This window comes from Glycine soja, chromosome 5 (assembly GCF_004193775.1).
Source record: "Glycine soja cultivar W05 chromosome 5, ASM419377v2, whole genome shotgun sequence".
NCBI classification, from domain to species: domain Eukaryota; kingdom Viridiplantae; phylum Streptophyta; class Magnoliopsida; order Fabales; family Fabaceae; genus Glycine; species Glycine soja.
In genome coordinates, this window is record NC_041006.1 from 41,615,741 (window position 1) to 41,635,459 (window position 19,719).

The 19,719-nt window shown below is 32.5% G+C and overlaps 3 protein-coding genes across 4 annotated transcripts; all 3 read right to left on the bottom strand.

Annotated features, from left to right (window-relative positions):
* Nucleotides 1-204: 204 nt before the first annotated feature.
* Nucleotides 205-8,402, bottom strand: LOC114413452 (long chain acyl-CoA synthetase 4-like). The gene is made up of 19 exons (XM_028377874.1): nucleotides 8,092-8,402; nucleotides 7,124-7,187; nucleotides 6,956-7,045; nucleotides 6,621-6,677; nucleotides 6,227-6,275; nucleotides 5,775-5,851; nucleotides 5,607-5,646; nucleotides 5,418-5,512; nucleotides 4,741-4,908; nucleotides 4,511-4,621; nucleotides 4,285-4,372; nucleotides 3,982-4,048; nucleotides 3,688-3,763; nucleotides 3,468-3,585; nucleotides 2,269-2,514; nucleotides 2,041-2,180; nucleotides 1,683-1,865; nucleotides 970-1,089; nucleotides 205-521 (listed from the first exon to the last, which is right to left on the bottom strand). Exons 1-19 carry the CDS (start codon nucleotides 8,241-8,243, stop codon nucleotides 465-467), a joined length of 1,998 nt encoding a protein of 665 aa, XP_028233675.1. The 5' UTR covers nucleotides 8,244-8,402; the 3' UTR covers nucleotides 205-464.
* Nucleotides 8,403-10,421: 2,019 nt separating this feature from the next.
* Nucleotides 10,422-13,454, bottom strand: LOC114413454 (nucleoside diphosphate kinase 3-like). The gene is made up of 7 exons (XM_028377878.1): nucleotides 13,299-13,454; nucleotides 12,971-13,114; nucleotides 12,038-12,075; nucleotides 11,855-11,905; nucleotides 11,335-11,502; nucleotides 11,121-11,233; nucleotides 10,422-10,896 (listed from the first exon to the last, which is right to left on the bottom strand). Exons 1-7 carry the CDS (start codon nucleotides 13,366-13,368, stop codon nucleotides 10,773-10,775), a joined length of 708 nt encoding a protein of 235 aa, XP_028233679.1. The 5' UTR covers nucleotides 13,369-13,454; the 3' UTR covers nucleotides 10,422-10,772.
* A 1,555-nt stretch (nucleotides 13,455-15,009) lies between these two features.
* On the bottom strand, nucleotides 15,010-19,588 carry LOC114413453. Of its 2 annotated transcripts, XM_028377875.1 has the most exons (10): nucleotides 19,464-19,588; nucleotides 19,255-19,339; nucleotides 18,991-19,177; nucleotides 18,785-18,893; nucleotides 18,613-18,695; nucleotides 18,249-18,312; nucleotides 18,024-18,141; nucleotides 16,138-16,292; nucleotides 15,811-15,949; nucleotides 15,084-15,407 (listed from the first exon to the last, which is right to left on the bottom strand). In XM_028377875.1, exons 3-9 carry the CDS (start codon nucleotides 19,113-19,115, stop codon nucleotides 15,830-15,832), a joined length of 774 nt encoding a protein of 257 aa, XP_028233676.1. In that variant the 5' UTR covers nucleotides 19,116-19,177; nucleotides 19,255-19,339; nucleotides 19,464-19,588; the 3' UTR covers nucleotides 15,084-15,407; nucleotides 15,811-15,829. The 2 variants fall into 2 exon arrangements, with proteins under 2 accessions (XP_028233677.1, XP_028233676.1); XM_028377876.1 differs by lacking the exons at nucleotides 19,255-19,339; nucleotides 19,464-19,588 and having other exon boundaries at nucleotides 15,010-15,407; nucleotides 18,785-18,903; nucleotides 18,991-19,106.
* Between the last annotated feature and the right edge of the window lie 131 nt (nucleotides 19,589-19,719).

A 19,719-nucleotide genomic window follows, 5' to 3' on the forward strand; every position in this document is an offset into this window, starting at 1 on the left:
TATACAACAACAACAAAAAGAATGAACAATTAAAATCATGGATTTTTTTTTTCCTTTAGTATATCGTAAAACATTTTGGTTTATCACAATAGATGTTTAAATATTTTCGCGGAAATGATAGAACTGATCACGAGACAAACTCATGTCTTCACCTAACCCAAAAAAGACTCTGGACTGCAGGAAATTATGTAGAAAAATTTCCCATATTGAAAATCTGCTCACTATTGTATAAGAGAAGTAAGTGATATTTATTGTCATGAAGAGGCAATAATTTAATGCTAGTTTCAAATACAAATTAAACCATCTAAACATATTTTTGCTCCTTACGGTCACGTAGCTAGCTATCCATGCATATTATTTGCTATCTATGAATCATTTAAAGAGTCCCCGAAAGGAAAAGCAAGCTCAATCACATGCATATATAAAATAAATTGTCTCCGTGACGTGGGCTCCCAAAGCATATCTCAGGCACTGGATTTGTTCTGCGTGTTCTGTGTCTTGTACATGTTGTCAATGGTATTCTGTGCACACAAAATTGCAGTCAATACTAAAAACATAAACTAAAAACGTAAACGTATTAGTTCTGAATCCCGTAGATTAAAAAGGTGAACAAGTTTGTACCAAAAATAAAAGGGGCAAAATTAAATAGCAGTTGAATGGGAAAAAAGTCAAGGCATTTGACAAACTGAAGGGTGGATATGTATCAATTCGAATGTCCTATTATTTTTAAATTTTCTTATTACAAATTATTAAGTGTGATAAATATTTTAACTTTTACAATAATTAATAATTACTTTAAAGTTCATATTTACTATAATTTTTTATGTAATTTTTTTTACACTAACCATACATAGAAATTAAACTTGTGTTTATTTGTTGATAGGCATTTTAAGTTAAGGGAAAAGAAAACCACCATCCATTCAATTCTTATGAAGCAAAATTAAATCCAGAGTTTTTGACGATTTGTACCTGATAGTATTTAAGCAATTCGGGTCTCTTCTTCTTAAATGTTGGAGTCATAAGACCACGTTCCATGTCAAATGGAACTGGGTCAAGATGAACAGCTTTAATAAACTCAAAACCTTTCAACTGACAAACAAATTACTATAATCAGGATCGCATAAAGCTTCATCATTTATATATATATATATATATATACCAGCAGACATACAAGCACATATAATAAGGTAGGGGTCAATTGATATTGGAATAATACTTCACACAACATTCAATCACTCTATACAAAATGATTTGATCCATCCAACTATTAAACTATAAGTAATTCTATTAATATATCATGTCAAAATTAAAAAATTCAAAGAAATACTTATCAGGTCTAATGGTTGATATTATCTTTTGCTTGAAAAACATGTATTGTATGACTAAAAATAACTTCGACGGTGTAGGAAATTTCAAATTAATGTGAAAATTTATGAAAGAGTTTTCTGAGAAAAGAACTTCAAATTTATGCAACTTGTTTTGCAACACAAGGGATAAATGAAAAGAAAAGAGAAAGAAATGTATAATAAGATAGATAATGTAATAGAGAGAAGGAAAAGGAAGTTGTAAAAAATGTTAGAGAAAAGACAAGTATGAATAACATAACTCTTCTAAAAATTCTCAAATTCATCAAGTTAAATATATATTGTATAATATAACGAATTAGAGAAATATCCATAAACCTTCTTATCCTTTGCAATCTTGGTGAGTTCTCCAATTATGTAACTTTTTGTCCTAGAATCTTCACAGAGAGAATTGAAGTCCGCGGTTATATCATTTTCTTCTGCCCACTTATCAAGTGCTTGCTTGCTGGGGTTGACAATAGCAACGAGGTATGACTCAAAACTGTTTCCATAGACCCATATCTGAAATAGAGTTGGAAAAGAAGTAATATCAACATATCACGGAACATTATCTGCTCATGAAATGAAGCTGAAACTAAAACCTTTGTTACTATCTTTGCAGTAAACCAAACCTTTTGATATCATTCATAATGAAGGCAGATAAGTTGATTAAAAGAGAAGGGTTCACAAGACATACAGATTCAACAGAAGAAGCTTGAACATAAATATTCTCCAGGTTTTCAACAGCAACATATTCTCCTTGTGAAAGCTTAAATATATTCTTCTTCCGATCAATAATTTTCATGGTTCCATTGGGTAGCCACTCTCCAATATCCCCTGTTTAAATAGACCATTCATGAATAAAATATGATCATGCAATCCACGTAGAAGCATATCTTATTCAAACATAAACTGAAAAATGAACCTGTGTGGAACCATCCATCAATCATAACCTCTTTGGTGAGGTCTTCACGTTTGTAGTAGCCGGTAAACACAGTACTTCCCCTCACACAGATTTCTCCTCTTGGAGTGGTTGCAAGTGCATCATATCCCATTTCAGGAATAGATTCAAGACGCACATCCACATATGGTACAGGAGGCCCCACCGTACCAAGCATGTCCTTTTCATTTGGTAATGAAACAAAGGTTCCAGCACAGGTTTCAGTAAGACCTATTTTAATTTGAACAAAACCACGTTAATAAGTCCATACTCTAAATAGCAACACAAGCACACACTAGGTCTATTGACAAATGCACAGAATTGAAGTGACGAGACATCACAATAACTTCCATATTTAGTCATAATTTGAGGATTCAGTCAGACATAATTTACATTAACAATTGAAAAATTGGTTAGTAGATTGAAACTTGGGAGTAAATCACTATAGATATCGATATCAAAGGATTAGGAATTGATAATTGTGTGATATTATGAATTCTTACACATAATGCTTTGATCCAAACTGAGAAGATCTAAGAAATTGGGATTCTTAGTTTTGAAGAAAGCCGTATGTGAGTAACAACTATCAAGGAATTGAAGTAAGGTTAACCAATAATATTGAATTTGATCTTTAATTGGAAGTTAAACATTGAGTTGAGGTTATATTAGGTTTCTTGGAAAGAGGATTAGGAGGATTCTAACCCTGTGTATTGTTAAACCATTGCATTCACCTCATATTGTCAATTCTTATGAGTTGTGATGTTATGTTCTGTTTTTTCTGTGTTTTGTTATTCTTTTAGATGTATATACACTCTCTCTGCTCACAAATTGGTCTAAATAGTGATAACTTTGTGAGCTGGTACTTATATCTTATGAAAACAATACTCTTACTCTTTATTACTTGATACGACTTGGTACATTTGCCAAATTTTCCCTTATCAAAGGATAATCTTTCCTTATCTAGTTATGCTCCATGAGACTAACTAGGAAGCAATTGATTATTCTCCATTGACTTTTTGTTGTTTTATTTTTCCTTTGTTCATTAGGAGGATCTCTAATCCTTCAAATTCTGCGTAATTTTTTTTTCTCTTCATGTAAATGAATATTTTTTTTTTCAAAAAAAAGATTTAAAACAAAGAATGTATGGTGTGAACAGAATTCATCAAATTTTAACAAGAGCATACCATATCCTTGTAGGATATGAGCACAAGTCACCACCCGTAGGAAACCTTCCACATGTCTAGATAGAGGTGCTGCTCCAGACAAAATAATGCGTACATTACCCCCTAAACCTTGTTTTACCTGATCAAGTTACAAAATGAATATATTAGTCAGCAATTTTGCTACACTTGCTGTTCGTGACAAGGGGGAGGGGAATAATTAAAATTAATAAAGTTTCACCACCTTATTAAATACAATTCTGTCAAATAGTGGAGATGCCTCATTATGATTTTGCCCTTTAGTCATGTTATGCAACTTGCTAACAAAAAAAACCAATATTTATCAGAATATTGTAAGGCCCGGAGAGGGATAACAATAATTTTGATACATAACCTAGTAATAATATAAATGACCTTTTTGTGTGAATTGATTTGATTGACATAGGATAGGAACACTCGTATACAGTGTAAGTTTTACAGGGTATGTCGTGATTTGGCCAAGATAGCAATGACATACAGAAACATATATAGTACTTACTATGAGTATGCGAAATTGAACATTGTCTGTTTCATAAAGCTCCCTGAAGAAATCTTTTGGGTCAAACCTGTATATCAGATTGAGATTGAGAATTTTTTAATGCATTAATTTTGTTTGTGGATTTATTGTTCAAAAAAACTAAAAAGAGAAAGGGAATTAACAAAAAAAGACTACTCCAATAACTATAAAATAATTTAGAGAGTAGTCTTGTGTCCTTCCTGAAATCATATTTTGATAATCATCAGTTAAACATCACATTATTTTAGAAAGATCACTACACTATCAACAATGGCAAAAGCTTACCATTGTACACTCTATCAAGCACACGGGGAACTGCAACGAAAATGGTTGGCCTTAGCTCTCCAATATCTTCCAGTAACAGTCTGACATCCTGCAGCCATTGCACAAATTGTGTTCACATTAGTGTCAAGTACAAAGTTTGACTTTTCTTGTGATAAAGCCAAATATAAAGCTCAATAATCATATGAAGCCTTCATCAAGAAATGAAAGATTTGGCACATATACTCACTCCACGCCAGAAACCTATTGAGGCACCATGCATTATCATTGCCTCCTCAATGACCCTATCAAAGATATGTGCAAGAGGAAGGTATGATATGTATACATCTTTTTCATTCAACTGCAAGCAAGAAAAAGGTGGGTAAGTCAAAGATAGGATAGCAAAATATTCATTATCCTAAAACTGAAAACATTTCTAGAGACTAGAGCACTCAAATTAAAATACCACCACTAGCTTACCTTTTCATTGCAACTCTTCAGCAATTGCTGAATCCCAGCTAAGAGTGTAATAATGCTCTCATTGGAGATCAAAACTCCCTTGGGATCACCAGTAGTTCCACTTGTATACATTATTGTACACACATCACTTTTTTTTTTAACAGGAAGATCAAAACTCTGATTATGACCCTGCTCTAGACATCAAAAACTGGAATGAGGAATGAGAAATGAAACCAGTTAATATCCATAAACACATTGCTTTCCTTGGCCTTTTCTGAGCTGAGAGTTAGAAACTTAACCCGTTTACTTTGAGAAAATGTTTTCTGTTCTTATTTCTTCTTTTTACTTTTAATAATTACAAAACTGTTATCCTATTTTTAATCTGTTTCCTGCTATAGAAGATTTGTAAAGGAAGCAGAGAAAACAAAAAACAGGAAAAATTTCTCAAAGTAAACTTGCCCTAAATGTGCATATGTAAGTATGGAATTGAACTGAATTTCCCACTTACAAGGAAATGTTGGATAGAGATAGGAATATATCATTAATATTATTTTCTTATGGGGTGTGCGTGTGTGTGTTAAGAGTAATTGCAGATGCTGCAAAGTAATTATAGAAGGAGCATATTTTCAGAATTTCAGTGAACCTTTTACAGCTAATAATAAGAGAAAGAGTAATAATGTGTCAAATGAATAACGCACCACTTGCAAAAATTCATCCCATGAATACATTGCTAACCCAAACTCTTCAACTTCTTGCTTTTGTTCAGGAGTAACCTTTCCAAAGCTCACAAGTGCTACAAAATTAATTAATAAATAAACTAAGGTAATTGTTTCTTTCCAAATACATGGATATTTTAGGAATGAATGGAGAGAATCAATGAAACATACTCTTGAGATATTTTCCTGCATTGGGAAATGTCTTCAATAGCTGAAAAATTTCAATAACAAATATATCGATTAGAATAGACTGACTATTAACAGAAAATTATATTGCGCAATTCTTAATCCCTCTAAGTCCTAACAATAATATAACAGATAATTTCAATAGGCATAAACCTCAGGTATCTTCTTTTCTTCAACAAAAGCCATTGAGACCTCTGCGTGGCATATAATAAATTCCACAGCCCCGGCACCTAGTAAATCGTATATATATCAGTGTCAAAATCCATAATAATTAACATTTGAAAAATATTAGGATGGCAAATGTTCATGGTTAAAGAATCTAAAACATTTCACGAGCAATTTATAATGGATTATCAATATGAGTGTACAATGGGATGCCTATTTTTCGAAATAAACACTTCAAACCTAAAGGACTGTTGAGTGAATAGTTGTTAGATATATAAACAAAGCATTCATGTTACTTCCTCAAATAATTAATTTGTTTAGATGATTGGTCTTTGACATTAGTGAACCTTGTGTACTAATATGAAAAAAAAAAATCAGTTTGTGGTTGAGTCAATCCATCACCATGATGTAGAAACATGCTAAAGAAGCCTTGCACATACCCAAGGTATCATATAAGGGAACACAATAAAGTCCATGAGCGTTGCAGGCCTGCAATTATGTTGCAATGTGTCAGAAAATACTGATCAGCTAGTTTAGCAACATTAAAAATGGCCATCACTAGGCAGCCAAGGATGCCTACCACATAATTTAGAGCACCAAATAATAGAAACAATAGACATTCAATAGACGAAAGTCATGAAACAACAAACATTTAATAAAAGAATATTTTAACAATACAGTAAAAATAGAAACAATGATAAACATACAATGCAAAAAACACAGAGATCAAAATATAAATTCAATAAAAAAACTCCAAAGAACAATGCTATTAGAAAGCAAATTTATATGGAGAAAAGACAACATAAGTGTAATCAAAATCAAAATAAATTGTACCTCCATGCTCACAATCCATTCGGGGCAATTGGCACCATAAATACCACATTTTACACCCTGAAAATAGGAATTGTGTAAATTAAACTTAAATACACAAACTGCAAGAAAAGATACTTATATGAAGAAGAAAAAATATCAAAAGGCTTCCTGAATATATCAAAGTGCACTACCAAGCACATCAATGTTGATAGCAAATAACAGAACAAGTGGACAGCACATTATGCAATGAGAATCCAAATTAAATATTGGAGTAACACATTAAAGTGTTAAAACAAGTGAAAGAAAACACATGGTTTCATTTTCCGGTGAAATGAAAATAAGCATGTGTAGCATACCTCCCCGTAACCACAAGCACGGATGGAATTGCCAACATTCATCACCAAGTCATACACTTCTTTGTAAGTTTGCCACTTGTACTTGCCAGGCTACAAAAGAGTATATATGACAAAAGTTGGCAACACATTTTCATAATGACAAGTGAAAGAGAAAGAAAGAGAGTTTACATTCCCATTCACGATTTCACGGACACCAAGCATTTTCCTTGCTGGGTATTTCTCAACAGACATCCTGAACAAACACAAGCAGTGTCAGAAATGGTAATCACTACAAAATATAAGTCCCATATATCCCCCTCCTACTCCGAGTACAGTTGAATGTAATAGAGAAAAAGCCCACCATTCACCCATTGCATGTAGAAACATATATGCACACTCATCATTAGAATACACTAACAAGGTTTTTTTTGCAGTTGAAGGTACGTAAAGTCTTTACACTTAATTTAGTCATAAACTATCATATATAAATAAGATTGTTAACTTAATAATAATTATTCTAAAAATCATGTCTAAGATAATTTCTAATTAACTGATAATATAAAAACTTTTATATTGTCAAAATTAAACTCATATTTTTTGAGTTATAATTATCAATTTATTTTTTATCTATTTTTTTTCTTCCATCTCATTACATCCTTTTTTTTTATCGTTCTCTTTATTTCTCATCAGTCATCATATTATTTGTTACAGTCACATCTAACTTTTTTTTTTCTTTCTTTATTTTTCTATGTCCCTCTTCCTTCCACTTGTACAGCCCAAAAATGGAATGAATCTTCATCATTTTCCAATTTTTCCATTCTGTCTTCTTTTTAAAATTAAAAATGTATCAACTCTAACGTAGGAGACATTGTGTGGGCGTGTAACATGAGGTGCGTTGATTGTTGTTTTGTTGCGTTATGATATATCTCTAGAGACAAATCATCTTGCTTGAGACACTGTTCCCATCAGTCTGTTTAGCACTAAATGTGTGCATTGTTTTTTTATTTATAGAAATTCAAGATAAGTATCAAAAGTTTATAATAATTCAGATATTATGTAATTAGAACTTTTGATAATGTGTCCATTGTGTTGTGTTAATCAAATTAAGAAAATAAGATAAGATTGATGAATTGTGCATGAAAGTAACAGTGATATACCTGAAAATATCCCAGCAGGTATTAAGACCTTCAATGGGAGGAGGAAGTAGATCGTCGGCGAAAATGCTGCGGTAGACAGGGCCCATGGATGGCCTTCCTTCTCCGCCCTCTGTGGCTTTCTCCACCTCAACGATGAACCTCTTTTCTGCCATCCCGATCGAGATGAACCCTTTTTTTCTTCTGCTTTTTATCTTTTCTCTTCTCTTCTGAATTGTTTGTTTGTAACCTTAATTAATTAAAACTTACGTGAAAGATAGATTTTATTGGTCAACCTTTTCAGATCACTACGCATTTTTTCTCGGCTAACTAGCTAGTTAGTTACTTACTCATTTCCATATATTAATTCTCTCTTATTTTACTTTTCACTTCTATTCTTTGTTTTCTTAACTACATCTATTACCTTTTTTTTTTTGTCCCTACTAAACTTTTTTTTAGACAAATTATAGAAAGAGTTTAATTTTTTGTAATGTATGTAAGAAATTTTAGATAACTTTTAAGATGGTTAAAGTAAAATTCAACAAAATTACTCTTATCGAAATGAATTTTATTTCTCCCAACATTTTTTTTATATACATACGAGGTTTTTTTATGGGTCTATAATTATTTGTAGGAGTAAAGTTTGTGCCAACGTACAAATCTTCCCCATCTTTGTTTCGTTTTGTGATGCGTTGGAGAAAAAAGAAAGCAACTGTCACGAATAGATATCACGCGCATTTGCATGCAGAAAAGGTCTTGGGTCAGAGAACTCAGAACCAAAGTTAAGAAAAAATAATTATACTCGATGTACTTATTTTTATTTTACAATAATTAACGCCTTTTTAAATTTAAAATAAGGTTAATTTTTTTTTAAATAACTTTATAAGATTGAGTGTTGGTATTTTATAGATTATTTTGTGTAGTAATAAAATAAAAATAATTACTTCAAAAATTTAGTCTTCGGAGATATTCTAGGTTTACCTGAAATAGACTTATTTGTTTCTTATATAAAAGATTTGAGGAAATATAAATGGACCCAAACTAAAAAGTAGTGAAATTCAAATCATGAAAATTAAAGTTTGTTCGATGTAATAAATTTCAAACAATTTTTTTTATAATTATATATTTTAAAGTATTTACATATAACATAAACTAAACACCCTTTTAAATATATGTGTGTCTGTGTTTTAGAAAAAGGTCTAATTAATTTTTAGAATTTTTTTAAAAAAATCCGTTTCTGAAGATAATAAAACATATAAGGAAGAATAATTTTCTGTTAAATTTCTCAAATATTCTTAGATTATCCACTTCGTTCTTTTATGATGGAAACATTTTTAAATAAAAAATTAGTCAACATATAATGCATTAAAATAATAATAATAATAATAACAATAAATATTTATTAAAAATAATTTATTGTTATTTAGATTTTTTATTGTATTCATTCATAAATATTTTGTTCATACAAAAAATCATTAACTAAAATACACCTAAACAAAGGAAATTGTTATATTTAAATTATTTATCTTATTTCCTATCTCCTTAATTAAAAAAATGTATTAAGTAAAACATTATGAGCACCAAAAATATTTCTCGACTAATTGTAAGAAATGAATCTTTTGAGATACGAAATTTTCTCCAAATAAAGAAATGGAACCTTAGTCTGCAACCTTGTGAGACCTAATCATTTACCAACATTGTTGATATTTTTTTAAAATGATAACATTATCTCTTTTAATTGTTTTTTTTTTTAAAGTGTACCTGTCACATCTTACCACCATTTCTCTTCTTCTTTCCAACTATGCTGTCGCCAACCACCTTCCAGAGATGATTTCTAAGCACCCTCCGTCCCCACTTAAAGGCCAAAGTTATAAGTGATTTTTTTTTTATATATAAAAGGACTTTAATATATTTTTAGTTTCTAAAATGTGAATTATTTTCTTTAGTCCTCTAAATTTAAAAGTTATCTTTTTTAGTTTTTTAAATCCATAAAATGTTCTTTGTTGTCCTTCTACAAAGTATAAATCAAATAAAAAATAAGAGATTCATAAATTTTAACATTTTTTTATCGTCATAATTTAATTTTTTTTACATTTTAAAACATGATTATCTAGTAATTTAAAATATTTTAAAATATCAAGATCAAGTCAACAAAAAAAATAAAACAATTTTTAAAACAATTAATGAATTTTTATTTTTGTACGGACTTAATTATGATAAACAATTGTCACGAATTGTATACAAGAGGATTAAGATTAAAAATAGTATTATGTGAATTTTAAGAACTAAAAAATAATTTTAAATTTAGAGGATTAAAAAGAAAATGACTTTAACTTTAAAGGAATAAAAACATATTTAAGAAGAAAAAAGTATAACACTTCATATTATTAATTTATTAGCTAATACCCTTGAAAGACATCTTATTTTCAATTTTCAATCACCTTTTCTATTATAGGATGAACAAATCATCCTCAACTCCTTTCAAAAGGCCAATTAACCCATTTTGAAGTATTGGCATAATAAATGTCACACATTGTCTTCACCCGGCTAATAAAATATAAAAATAATGCAATTCCTATTGGTACTATTCTCAATCGCGCTTATTTGTGGCTTCCAGAGTTCATTAGTATTGCCGCTGACAAATAATTTATTTCAAAAACTCACTGAGCAGTTGTTATAGAAAACCCAAGGCATGAGGGAAAGAATCAGTTGACACCATAAACCCACTTTTCTGCATTGCTAGTGAAACTAACCAACTCCTCTGGCTTAAACCACAACTTAATCTCATCCTTGGCAGTCTCAGGACCATCACTCCCATGAATGATATTTCTGCAGGCATGGACAACAACAATCAATTTGAGATCACCAAATGATGGACAATGCATTATGTAAAGAGAAACTAAACTAGCACGTTTCTTGGCTAAAACAGTTATATGATATGTTTGGAACCCGTTAAGAAGTAAGAAATTACATTTTGCATGTGAAAATTATAACTATTAGCATCTTAGTAAACGTGAAAACCACATCTTGTAACCAAACACGTTATTAGTTACCTTCCAACAACAACAGCAAGATCACCCCTAATGGTTCCAGGTTCTGATTTCTGAGGATCTGTGGCTCCAATTAGCTTTCGGCCATAGGAAATAACTCCCTGTCCTTCCCACACCTATGATATCAATTTTTGGAAAAAAAAAAAAACAGACCGATTAGGGACACTGACTTGTTTGATTCCTAAGGTCATTGGTTTAGTCATTTATATTTTCTAACCATTGCAATAACAGGGCCAGAGCTAAGGAAATCACACAGCCCATCGAAGAAGGGTCTTTCTTTCAGGTCGTGATAGTGCTTTTGGGCAAATTCCTTTGAAGGAATCACTACTTTAATCCCCACAAGCTTGTACCCTTTCCGCTCAAAACGAGATATAATCTCAGAAATCTGAAATAGAGAGAAAAAATAAATGGTAAGAAAAACCTAAACAAACCTCAGACAGGGAAGTGGGAGAGAAATTATTAGATAATCTTGGACTACTTCGCGTTCATGATTCAACTAATATGTGTGTGATACATTTAAGTTTTTTAATTTAAAAAAAAATTAATAAAAATTCATTAGGTATCATGTTGTGGAGATTAGTTGAAACTTGAAAATATAATGTTCTCAGACCCCATCTAATAATTTATCAAAGTGGGGACCATATAGCGAGATGTGCAGACAAAAGTTGCACTAGCATGTTCCCATTGTTTCACAAACAAATGATAAAGAAGTGCAAGAAATGAAGTTTTCACTTTACCAGCCCTCTCTGCACTCCATCAGGCTTAATGGCAATGAAAGTGCGCTCCAGCTGAGTAAGAAAAAGTAGACACATGGTATGGTTTGCACGTTATAATCGTGTCAAGGAAAAACAGCACGCAAGCAAGGATAGGAGTGAAAAACAGACAAGGAAATGCAGCAGTTAGAGAAATGTCAAGCGTACCTCAGCTGCGCGCACCTCCTGATCTTGGAACATGTAAGCTACGAGACAAAACAAATAAAATCAAATTAGCAGCAGAATGAAAATATCTGGTTAAAGGACGCACACTGTAATAGTATTTCTGTAACATCGAGAACCCACCGACAAATATAGCAAATCGTTGAGACTTTGTTCAAAGTTAACTGGTGTAAACTACCATGATATCAAAATAATATATATATATATATATATATATATATATATATATTATAATCAATGCAATCTTGTAGGAGGACTGATAGACACGGCAAAGGCAAACAGAATGAAAAATTGGCATGGTTTTTCCAAGTGATTTATGATTTATCTGTTAGAATGTAATACACTTCATGATGGAGATCAAGGAACCCCTGTCAATTGTTAAAAACTAACAGGACTGGATTAAAAATTAAAAGAATAAGCACGGATTGAAGTTTTGAAAAAGTTTAACAATATTGTAGGGGATACTAAGGGAAGTAATAAAGTCTATAATATATTACATAAAAAAATTTAACCTGATCCCCAGGCACAGACAGTGATATTGATGTAGAAAAGGTACCGGAAGTCACAATGCTACTGTTAAGCAATGGACAAGGCTCCTCTTCCTTTACAACAAAAATGCATATATATATATATATATATATATATATATATATATATATATATATATATATATATATATATATATTGACACCCCAATCGGCATCTTCTTTTACATATAGACAAACAAGGATGTATTGGTTTAAATCTGATCGTAACTGTCCATTTTAGTTGTATGGTTCAGATTTATGCATTGTAGAAAAACATAGTGGAATGCAGGATATATGATATGTACTATTGGTGACGATGAAACTAAACAGTAGTGGAAAAAGTGAACGTATCGTTTGAACAGTGTTATTATTAATTGAGTATAGACGAAACCTGCGGCAGGAAGAGCAAGTGCTCCTGAAATCCATGATGATGATGATGATGAAGCGGAACCACTTCCAGAACCGTTCTTTCCGTAGAAAAGAGGCACTTTGCAGCTCAATGAAACAGCCGTAGCAGCCCCAACCGCACGTCCATCTGCAAAAGTGATTATTCCCACATTTATATTACAATTGGTTACTCCTCATCCTTACCAGAACCATAACAAATCAAGGTTCTTTGTGGATAAAAATCATGAAGATTTAGGGTATATGAAAGGTTTAAATCAAAATAAAGTTAAGGCAATACAAAGAATGAGGCTTCGTTAGAGAAAGGTAATTACGGGAGGCTCTGGAAGCGGAGAGAAGGGACCTCGCGGCTCTGGAAGCAGCTTTGCAAACCTGTGAGGCCATCTTCTTTTGTTGGCACAGAAATATGCGACGGTGAAGGTTCAGTTCAAGGATTATCGCTTCTTTTATTTCTTTTGGCTTTGCAATTTGGTCCTTGCTTTTATCTTCATTTTCATTTTTTGCTTAATAATGTGTGGTCTTTCTCTGCACACGTAGTTAGGAGGAGTAATTAACTGACTTTACTGCTGTGGTCAAACCTAACCTAAGCCCAAACTGTGGGGAATCAGATCCACTCCTCACATCTCTACTTTTCTTTCTCACCTAACATAGGCGCTGAAATTTAATATTAAATATATGTATATTTTAGACTCCAAGTGAAATCATATTAATAAGAAAATATTTTTTCATCGTATCATATTATTAATGCATAGGATAACATAATATAAATTAAACTCTAGCTGCAAAGAAATCAGTAATATTGCAATGCCTGCTTTACACATTACAAATGAAAAGCGAATTGATACGGCTCTCCGCTTGTAACGTTTACAGCGGCTTCCTTATAAAGATTTTCACTGTGTGCCTACTTAACTATAAACTATATATGATCCCAGTCGTTACAAATACTAGTCCAACAACCCATGCAACCCACGGGTTCAAATAAAAATATTAACACCAATTTTTGTATTCGAATTGATTTTGTAATATAATCACATATTTTTATTATATTGGATACCGCAAAAGAAATCAAATCACACAAGTACTTATCATTATTCAAAACGATGATGTGGTAATATAAGCTTCTTGATGAGACACTTCCAACAAGTTTGGCACTCTATCAAGTATCAAATATCAATATAGAGGCGTAATCAAATGACTGATTAGGTTAAAGGGTGAGAAAAGAGGGGTACAGGTAGGGAACCAGTTATGTAAATAAAAGAAATTACTTGTAGATAATGACTCCACGAAAAGGTTGTTGGAAAATATTTCGTGGCTCATATAGTATAAATTGATTTGATTACCTATTATAGTTAATTGTTTGATAATAAAGAACTATTACAGAATATAAAACAATTATTACAATAGTCATAATAAGTAAGTTATTATTCTTAATGAAGAAACTAACAAGGACTGTTATGGTTTGTTAATGAGGTAGAGGGATCCTGGTCTTGCCCATAAAATTATCTATGATACTTCATTGATTTACACACTTCAAAAAAGACAAAGGCTAAAAGATCTTTCTCTATCTATAAACACTAATATAAACTTCACAATCACATGATATGCAACACAATAATAACAAATATAATGAATCCGCTAGCTCTCAGCTTGTGTTGTACAAAATAACTGCTCACCTTTTAAAATGTCTAGTACCTTCCTCCCTGAACAGACTTAAAGGGGAAAGAACAAGTTCGGATGTGAAACACAAGCCAGAAGTATCTCTCTCAGTAATAGCTAAAAGGTACCACTCCCTTCAGATTTTATTTTTAGTTTTTGCACCCGTGCTTTTCCTAATAGAAGAATTAGATGATGACCAACTCAGATATACTCCATAATTAACAACTTAATGTGATTATTTACGTGAACTCTACATAACTGGGGAGGCGGGTATGTCTTTCCCATGACACATAACCCAACTATCAACTTTTACTCCCACTCCCACTTCTTCATCCCATTATTTGAATTTTGAAAATATTTTGGAAAATATTAAATCAAAACCCAGTAATGTTTTTTAATATACTCGCATGTAAGAATGTTATTCACAGGAATGAAACCATCTATCTTAAAACAAACACCTCAAATGATTCCGATCTCATATCTTCCTTAAATAGTGCTTTCCCATTGGTTACGGGTTGGATGGTGATTTACAAATTGTACCTATGGCTATAACAACAAGAAAGGGTGCCATGGCATTGCAGATTACAACAGATTAGGTCTACAAATCCCCCACAAATGTTGGCAAAATGTGATTTCCTATCTGTCATTCCTTTTCTGACAGTTACAAAAGCTTTCCAGGTCCAGATTGCCCTGTGTTTTCAAAGATATACAAGGCCTCTTTTAGTTTCTCGGCCATCAACCACGCTCAGTACACCAAAGTTATATGCCTACAGTACAATAAAAAGTTTATCAGAATCCCCCCTGGAAGATAATGAAAGTTAGACACTAACAACTCATAATGCTGGCCATGAACCAGATAACACAGAAGTATAACCACCACCCTTCATGCAGGGTTTTTATTCTTTTTTTCCCCTCAAGGTGCCACAATACTGATTATTCAGGTATAAGAATTCATTTTTTATGCTTCTTATGTAGATATCCTAACTCTAGTTTACATACTATAGAAAGGTCACTAAAATTGCAAGGTTTAAAAAAGGGATAGTTCAAGTCCCGATTTGAGCCAAAAGTGACAAATAAATTGTTAGTCTTTAATAACTTACTGAAAACACTTCAAGACATTACTGTCATATTTACAAAGTAGCTTAGATTTACAAAGCCGCTTAAACTCACCAAACAAGGTGTAATTATGTTACATCTCAATCGAACCATTGGAAACTGATGTATCAGATTCCAGTTTGTAGTCAGCTTTGCAAAATGTATCAGATTCCAATTTGCAGTCACTTTGTAAAGCTGATAACCAAGAGGCCACCTGAAAGAAGAATAATGGAGGTAAACTACATCATTTGACATGATGACATGAGTGATTGAATACAGACTGTCTTTAGAAGTTGATCATAACTGTATCAGGGATGTAAATTGCTTAAAATCTGTTCAGACTGTAAAAACTGAAATATAATAGTAATAAATACCATCAAATTATCTTAAACTTGGACACACCTGTATCTTAGAATTGCTTGAGCACTCATAGCGCAATCCATGACGAGTTAAAATACAAAAGGCATATTGAATTTCACCATCTTCTCGCTTAAAGCATGGTAATCTCCTTACCTCAACAATATCAGATAGAAGGGTTGAGTCCTGGGGGCTTAGGTCTGCAATTTTTTCCCCTTAATCAGCAAGCATGCCATGATGCATTGTAAATGAAAGGCAATCTGAAAGCTTTAGAATAAAATATATTTGATTGAGCTAACCATTTGCAATTTTCTTTTCAAAGACATTGATTAAAAACAAACTTAAGCCTTTTCCAAATAACTTAAGCATTTTGGATAGTTCTGAGCATGATATGGACCTCCTTGACAAAGCTGTCAAAAATAAATTCCCAGCTGCTCCTACTCCTCTATGTTAATTTGATTGGGCCTGTGGTTGTCCAGCCCTTGACATAAAAGGGAATTTAAAAAATATTGATAAAAAGAATTCTCAGATCTTCTAATAGCTTAAACTTTTTGGGTGTTGATTCTTGACAGCTCAAAATTCAAACATCATCTAGACATCTTTAACAATATGGTGATGAAGCCTCACTAAGCTGCAGATTTGAAAGAAAAATGCCAATCACAAACTTAAAGCAAGTACCGGAAGAGGTACTAGCCAATGGAGAGAAGGAATGTTCCATAATTGTGAGGAATTTATTAAAAGAAAATATTGAAAAGGAATTCCACACAAATCTGGTGATTAAGAGGTTTCCAATATTCAGTTAAAAAAAAAAAGGAGGTTTCCATACTTTCATTTCTCATTCACCCACATTGGAAAAACCACAAATGAAATTTATCTACAGAAGACAAAAAATGCTAAGCCCAGTAAATTTTGATGTTCTGATTAGTATTACCATGTTCACTCAAAGATGAAAAATAAGCTCATATTTGGTTAGATAGAATAATTTTGAAGGAATGGAAGTGGGAAATTGGGAATGAAATATTCATTCTCATGTTGTGTTTGGTGTGGATGGAATGAAAAATGACTCCATTCCCTTTTTATGTTTGGTATGTTATACTCCCTCCGTCTCAAATTAAGTGTCACATTTGAAAAAAAATAAGTGTCATGTTAGCTTTTCAATGTAATATTAATTGGGTTTTTTCCACTAATACCCCTAATAAATATCACTTTAGTTTTTCAATGTAATTAATAATAATTTTAGTTTTGCATACTACTCTCTTCTATTTATTAGTATAAATTGTAAAACAACCTAGAATGACATTTATTTTGGAACAGAGAGAGTAATTGATTAGAAAATAATAAAAAAATTATTTTTAAGTTTAATAAGCTTGGCTTGGCCACTTGGACCAATTTGAACCAAATAAATTTTTGGGTTGACAAACAAGTCAGCCTGTGCTATATTTTGGGTCCTAAATAACTCAAATCTGCCTGAAAGCTTTTTAGAGCTGAAGGAGTGTGCTGGATAGGTTGCTCCTTTTTATTTACATCTATGTTTTGGTAAAATGAAATAGACATTCCATCACTTTTGTGATGAAATAGCAATTCCTACAAGCAATCAATTCACATTAGTTATCCTAACTAAAACAGCTGAATCGCTGCATGTCAGCAAGTTCATGATACTTGTATCTATATCCTATTCCAACCACTAGATTCCCATTCATGCACATTCTAGCACCAGCATAAAAATGTTTGTAACTTACAAGCATATTCGAAAAGAGTATAACCTCAGCAGATGAATCGACATGTCTGTATTATATACTCAAAGACTAGAGAGGTGTGGAAGAAGAATGTGAAACAAAGAGCAAAGATTTACTGCTCTAGATTTGCCTACATCAATATTAAAGCAAAAAAATGTGAACTACAACTTGTCGGAAGGAACACAACTGCATTACCTGTACACAACAAATATAAAAATATACATGCTCCATGGAGAACGACAAAACGAGGAAGCCAATCATCTACTTCAGTATCATCTAAAGGTGGAGGTTCTCCTGGTAGTGTTGCCCATCTCTGCATAGAAAGATCAAAAGCAAATGAGAGTTCAGCTTGTTATGTGAAATAAATAATAAAGCTCGAACTAATGAACCATAAACTGGTGTAGGGTGGGCAGTCAGTACAGTTCGAATGTATAAATATCCAGATAGACGAGCAGACCGCAAAACTTCATCAATATGTTCCAACCTGTGTTAATTGTTAAACAAAATTATTTTAACAATATCATTATTTGAGGAAAACACATCAATTCTCAATGTAGCAATTTCCACTCCATATAAGACTAGAGAATAGCTATCTCTAACACACCAGAAAGAATCACTTGTAAGGAGTGAAATGGAGAACAATGAAAGCAAAAGGAATTCCTCATTTTGTTCTTAATACTTAAACATTCACACATATCTAGACTTCAATACTTAGTGAACAATTATAACACATCATGACAGCAAAGCCATTAATATTCCCAAAGTTGAGGATCACATCACTCACTGAGCTTTCGAGTGAGCTTCCCTCTCTGCTATATCAGCAAGCTCCGATCGAAGTGACTCTAATTCTGCAGCTGTTAGCTCAACCTACAGAATATGAATTTTTGTTGGTAGGATATAACAGAACCTTCACCAACGACAAAAGATGCACAGCATAAAAGCTGCTCAAATCAGACCTTTTCCTGACCTCCAGTACTGGAACCCCATGACAGCCGCTGTGGAGTAAACAAGTTCAACATGAAAGCCGTCCTTAATTTACTTCGAGTCCGTTGACGGCACGAGGACCTAAACTAAGCTAGATTGAGTAACTTATTTAAAACAAATTGAAAGTCTCTTAATAACTGTTCTCATTATTGTTTTCTTTATAGACAGGAAACAATACCTTGAAGATTGATCGGTTCCAGGTTCGGCAATAGATGATGTTCTGCTCTCAGGAGATTCTATACTTGCTGTTGGAACTTGAAAATGATCAGGGATGATATTTAATTTTGCAGGACCGTCATCCATGACATTGACCTTCCAAAAGAAGAAAGGATGGCAGTAATGATAAGAGTGAAGCGCGCTTTATCCTGAAACAGTAACAACAACAAAATGTTAAAACAGCACCGTTGGCATGACTTCCTTAACTAAGTCATAAATTGCTAACCAGTTTTGTGTTTTTGCCCAAGGTCATTTCAGCAAAGCATATCGCAATCAGAAGTATTAACTAGATCAGATCAACAATTGCAACCCTAATATCGAGAACGAGCGAGGATCGTAAGATAATGAATTAAATAGAACATGATGCACGAGAGCTACAGCTACAAGTAACAAGTGAAATTTAAGAATAGAGAAAAGAGGGAAAGAGTTGCGTACTCGGTCTGGTAGAGGAGACTGAACACTTTCCTTTGAGGAAATACAAAGTGACTCCAAGCCCAAGAGTAAAACGAGGCTGTTCGGTTCGGTTTAGTCTTACGGACCAAAATTACACACTTACCCATCCTTTTCCCCACCCCCAAACAATAATTATTATGTCCTTCACATCTGGACTCCATGCATACATTTCTTCAACAAGATCAAAACAAAATCCGTATTTTTTTTAATTAAAAAAAGGCTTAAATACATTGGAAAA